This window comes from Ranitomeya imitator, chromosome 1, assembly GCF_032444005.1.
Source record: "Ranitomeya imitator isolate aRanImi1 chromosome 1, aRanImi1.pri, whole genome shotgun sequence".
NCBI classification, from domain to species: Eukaryota; Metazoa; Chordata; class Amphibia; order Anura; family Dendrobatidae; genus Ranitomeya; species Ranitomeya imitator.
In genome coordinates, this window is record NC_091282.1 from 822,851,019 (window position 1) to 822,855,240 (window position 4,222).

Here is a 4,222-nt window from a genome sequence, read left to right on the forward strand (position 1 = left end):
GAAAGTGAAGATCCAGGCCCCCTTTACACTAGTATCATTAGAATGGAGGCATGGAAGCTATGCAGATCACTTTCCAAAAAGATAATAATAAACTCTGACAAATCTCATTCACTTAAAGGGGGTCCATTAGGGTTCTGATATTTTTGACTATGAAAAAAGCTCTGTATACTGCTATTTGTATATCAAAATCAGTAGAAAGGCATGCATTTCTGCACTCTGTATAAGTTTCTCTAACATACTTGCAGAAAATTAACCAAACTCGCACGAACGATCTCAGTTTGATGCCTGTTTATTTAACACAATAGTTCACCATAGTGCTGGGTAAGGGGACAGAAAAGCAACCAGTAGTGCTAGAAGTATGACGTTTCAACCCGTCCGGGGTCTTTTTCAGATTTGTCTCTGCGTCCTGGAATGTGGAGGAGTAGGAGTGCTGAAGCGCATGCAGTATTGATATCCTGCTTCTCTACACTCCAGAACGCAGCAACAATTTTGAAAAAGACCCGGGATGGGTCAAAACGTCATACTTCTAGCACTACTTGTCGTTTTTCTGTCCCCTTACCCAACACTATGGTGAACTATTGTGTTAAATAAACCAGCATCAAACTGAAATCCTTCATGTGAGTACAGTTGATTTTCTACAAGTCTACTACTTGGGTCTCCCAGTCCAGAAGTAGTAGGTCTCCCAGTCCAACCAGCACCCCCTCATCTATGCTGAGTGCCATCCATTTTTTGCAAAGTAGGTTACTTTAGCAAGCATACCACATTTGATACCTTTTCCACATATCTATTTGTAGACTTATTACAATCACAGTGTGATATGTCTCCTATAAGCGGTAACAATGGCAGACATTCAATTAGTTCTATGCTTAAGCTATACTACCATAATCTTCTGGTGCTTTAAACCAAATTTTAACTTTAGATTTGCAAGGAAGGTTGTCAATCACTGAATAGTAGAATTCATTCTGATCGATTCGTACATCCCATGCCATCAGCCATGACAGTGGTCTTTGGCCTCTGGATGGGAGAGAGAGTACCGTCTCTTACCTCCCATCATCAGTGACTTTTTTTTCATTAGCAAGCCTGGCACAACGTCATAGTTGGTGGCATGTTTCACTTTTGATGTTGTGCCAGGCTGGCTAATCAAAAGAAGAGCCATTGATGCTGAGAGGTATTAGGCTCCCATGCAGCAGCCACAGACCAATATTGGGCTTACAATGCTACTGAATAAGTTGATCCATTGGAAGCCTGAACATAGAAAGAGCCTACCATAGATCAGACACAATAGTCAACATAACAGGTTCCCTCTGGATAGGTTAACAGTTAACTATGCATTATGGAACAATCTATTGCTTGTGACAGTGCCTACCTTAATGACTATAAGTGACAGCTATCCAGTAAGATTTTAGTGGCATCCACAGCTACCAGCAGCCATATCATCATATTGCTTCAAAACAACATTTTCATCATCATCAAAGTAAAGCAGGTTTATAGAGAAGAGTTTGTCGGGGACACAGCATGGACTATTAACACCTTGTGTCAACTTGAGAGCACTAATTATAGACTGCACTGTAGCATGATTGGTGGGTCTCATATTCTGACCTAGAGGGAATGGGCATGACCCTTTACAATGATATGCATTATATCCTTTTGGAGAGATGATCCACCCAGACCAACCAATTTCTTCAAAGTCAACATATAGCGGGTGTCTTTGACAGGGCGAGAATCCATCGTCATACACCGATCTTGCCATTCTTGTTCTGTTTGGTGCTGGAACATAAGGTTCATTGGGTATAGACAATGAAGGGCCATCTAAAGGGATATAAATACAGTTTTAAATTTAAAATAATAATAATTAAAAAATCATATATAGTAGACATATAGTTTATAAGGTTAATTTATATAAACACTTGGAAAAAATGATGTCTCAGCCTTTTTTTGCTCTTTGTACGCACTACCTAAATTTAAAATGGCTTTTAACTCAAAACTCCATTTTATCAAAATCCATCTTGCTCGTGCAACAAAGTTTACAAAAGGTGACCAAAAAATATTGTTATTTTTGAATTTAAGACCTTGAATTTGGGCTTATGTACAAATGCTCTTTCATATGGGAACCATCACTTTTATCATTACAGTGAACTCATTTTCTAGCATAATTTTATTGAAGTACAAGTTGGCTCTTATCTTACCTGGCTGGCTACTCATAGAAATGACTCCTCTTCGACCATCATCAGTGAAGAGAACAAGCATTGGTTGCTTGCTTTCATGATGATCTCTTCCCGAGGCAAAGTGAATAATATTGGAGTCCGCTTGCTCTCCTCCAATATTCCTCACTGTCACAAGAAGACCATGATTGTGACTTTCATCATTCCAGGCACGAACCTGTCAGATAAAGATATTAAAATTATCATAAAAAGTCACAATGCAGATTAATAAGGCAATGCTTATACTTCAAATGATGAAATGCCTCCATTTTTAATTGAAACACAAAGCTACACATTTATATAAATATATTGTAGAAAAAAAATAGAATACGTACTGCTTGTGTGATGGAAAACACTTCCCATCCTGAAGTATGAATAGGGACAAGCTTTGATGACAACAGTTTTCTTCCTTCAGGTAAATGCATTGTTTTCTTGTCTAAAACCAGGTATACACTTATCTGTGACAGAGAGATACAGGAAGAAAGTCATTAGCAGCAGACTCTGAGCAAAGTAAATATAACTTGATGTATTGAAAACCAATCTACTAGTACTCAAGTTCTTAAGTCTTCTCCAACAGGTCATACTTTATGGAGAGAACCTGTGGCAATTTCTGGTGCTTTGATAATAATTCCATCACTTATGCAAAACTAACCTCTATTCTAGTACAATATTTCATATAATCAACTCAAGTGTGTTAAAATATTGCTTCATATAGGATTTAATACTTCCATTTTAGGGTCTCACCTGGCAGAAATGGTGTCTTTTGAAGTAAGCATACTCCGTAGCTCTTGGCTTAAGTTTGAAAAGATGTAGCTCAGCTGTTAAAATCTTCTCATCCTTGGTTACCGTTGAGAGGTTGAAGAAAAAGTACATCTGGTCACTGTGAACTTTGAGGAATAACGAGGATTAGATATATTGTGTGGTTTATTGTATTTTAATCTTTTAATAATATTGCAAACCAATAACCAGAACAACTAGGACGTATAGGATCACATAATAAATAAAATATTACAGACATCATGGATGAATATTACAATTGAAAGTTGGCTTTACCTTTGTCAAAGAAACTTCTGACTGTGTTCCCCTCCAAAAGAAATGGGTCCTTGGTGACACCATCTGCATCTGCCACCGTGTTGTACAGGTCAATCATGTATTGAGGTGGTTGCTTGATATGATGTAGAGAATGTGGTGGATCTTCGATGCCAAATACTTCTAAAAGCCTTTTCAGAGCTACAGATCTTACTTGCTCAGGGTCTTCTGTGTTCACTGGCATTTCAGTTGGCCTTGAGATACATCCTTGAAAGAAAAGCACTATGACCACTAAACCAAACATCTTTGTGTGGACCATGTCTTCAACTTGCTCCTCTCTTGGATCTCTTGCAGTTGAATGGGTCCACTGTGTGTCCTGTGTCACAATTTATAACAATTCTACAAGGCAGCTGCCCCTTAAGCCCTAGATGGAATTAAGTCAAGTATGCAAAACAGCAATCAGTAAATGTAAAGAAAGCTAATTGCAGTGCTAACAAGGTGTGAAACAAGACTAGCAATGCCCTGTTAGCAATTATCCTACAGTACACAATTTATGTGAAACTGGAAGCTGTTGTCCTGTCTACATTCTTTATTTTGAAGGAAAATCAAGGAGGCTTGTATTAGGAGAACAAGCAAAGGTTTAAACACCTGGAGAGGATTGGTTTGTTTATCATTTTTCTGGAGTAAATGTGAAATTATTCCATTGTCACAAGCTGAATGAGGACAGTTTGCTCACAGTAGGCGACTAACTTCCTACTAATGAATTTATTGATGGGGACAAACAGGAGAACATTGACTTGCATAAAATAAACGTGTTAAGCAAATAACAGATACACTTAAGATGGCCTGAATAGTACTGAGTAGATATCCTATTTGCCATAAATGAATGGCATTTAGCAACAACATACCGAGATTTGATCATTTAAGTTTCAATGATTAATTACAATAATGTACAAGTAGAAAACTACTGGTGTGCAATGATATTGTCAGGT

At 37.8% G+C, this 4,222-nt stretch overlaps 1 protein-coding gene across 1 annotated transcript; it reads right to left on the reverse strand.

The window, feature by feature from the left end:
* Positions 1-1,402: 1,402 nt before the first annotated feature.
* LOC138647484 (bone morphogenetic protein 2-like) lies at positions 1,403-3,549 on the reverse strand. Its single transcript, XM_069736544.1, has 5 exons — positions 3,255-3,549; positions 2,946-3,088; positions 2,537-2,659; positions 2,187-2,379; positions 1,403-1,809 (listed from the first exon to the last, which is right to left on the reverse strand). The coding sequence occupies exons 1-5, from the start codon at positions 3,547-3,549 to the stop codon at positions 1,403-1,405; spliced, it is 1,161 nt and encodes a 386-aa protein (XP_069592645.1).
* Positions 3,550-4,222: the final 673 nt, after the last annotated feature.

Excerpts from the sequence above, each read along its gene's own strand:
- LOC138647484 (XM_069736544.1), bottom strand. The coding sequence starts at position 3,549 with ATGGTCCACACAAAGATGTTTGGTTTAGTGGTCATAGTGCTTTTCTTT. Across the intron at positions 3,089-3,254 it reads CAGAAGTTTCTTTGACAAAG|TTCACAGTGACCAGATGTAC; the intron begins GTAAAGCCAACT and ends TATTCCTCAAAG. Across the intron at positions 2,380-2,536 it reads TGTTTTCCATCACACAAGCA|GTTCGTGCCTGGAATGATGA; the intron begins GTACGTATTCTA and ends TTTATCTGACAG.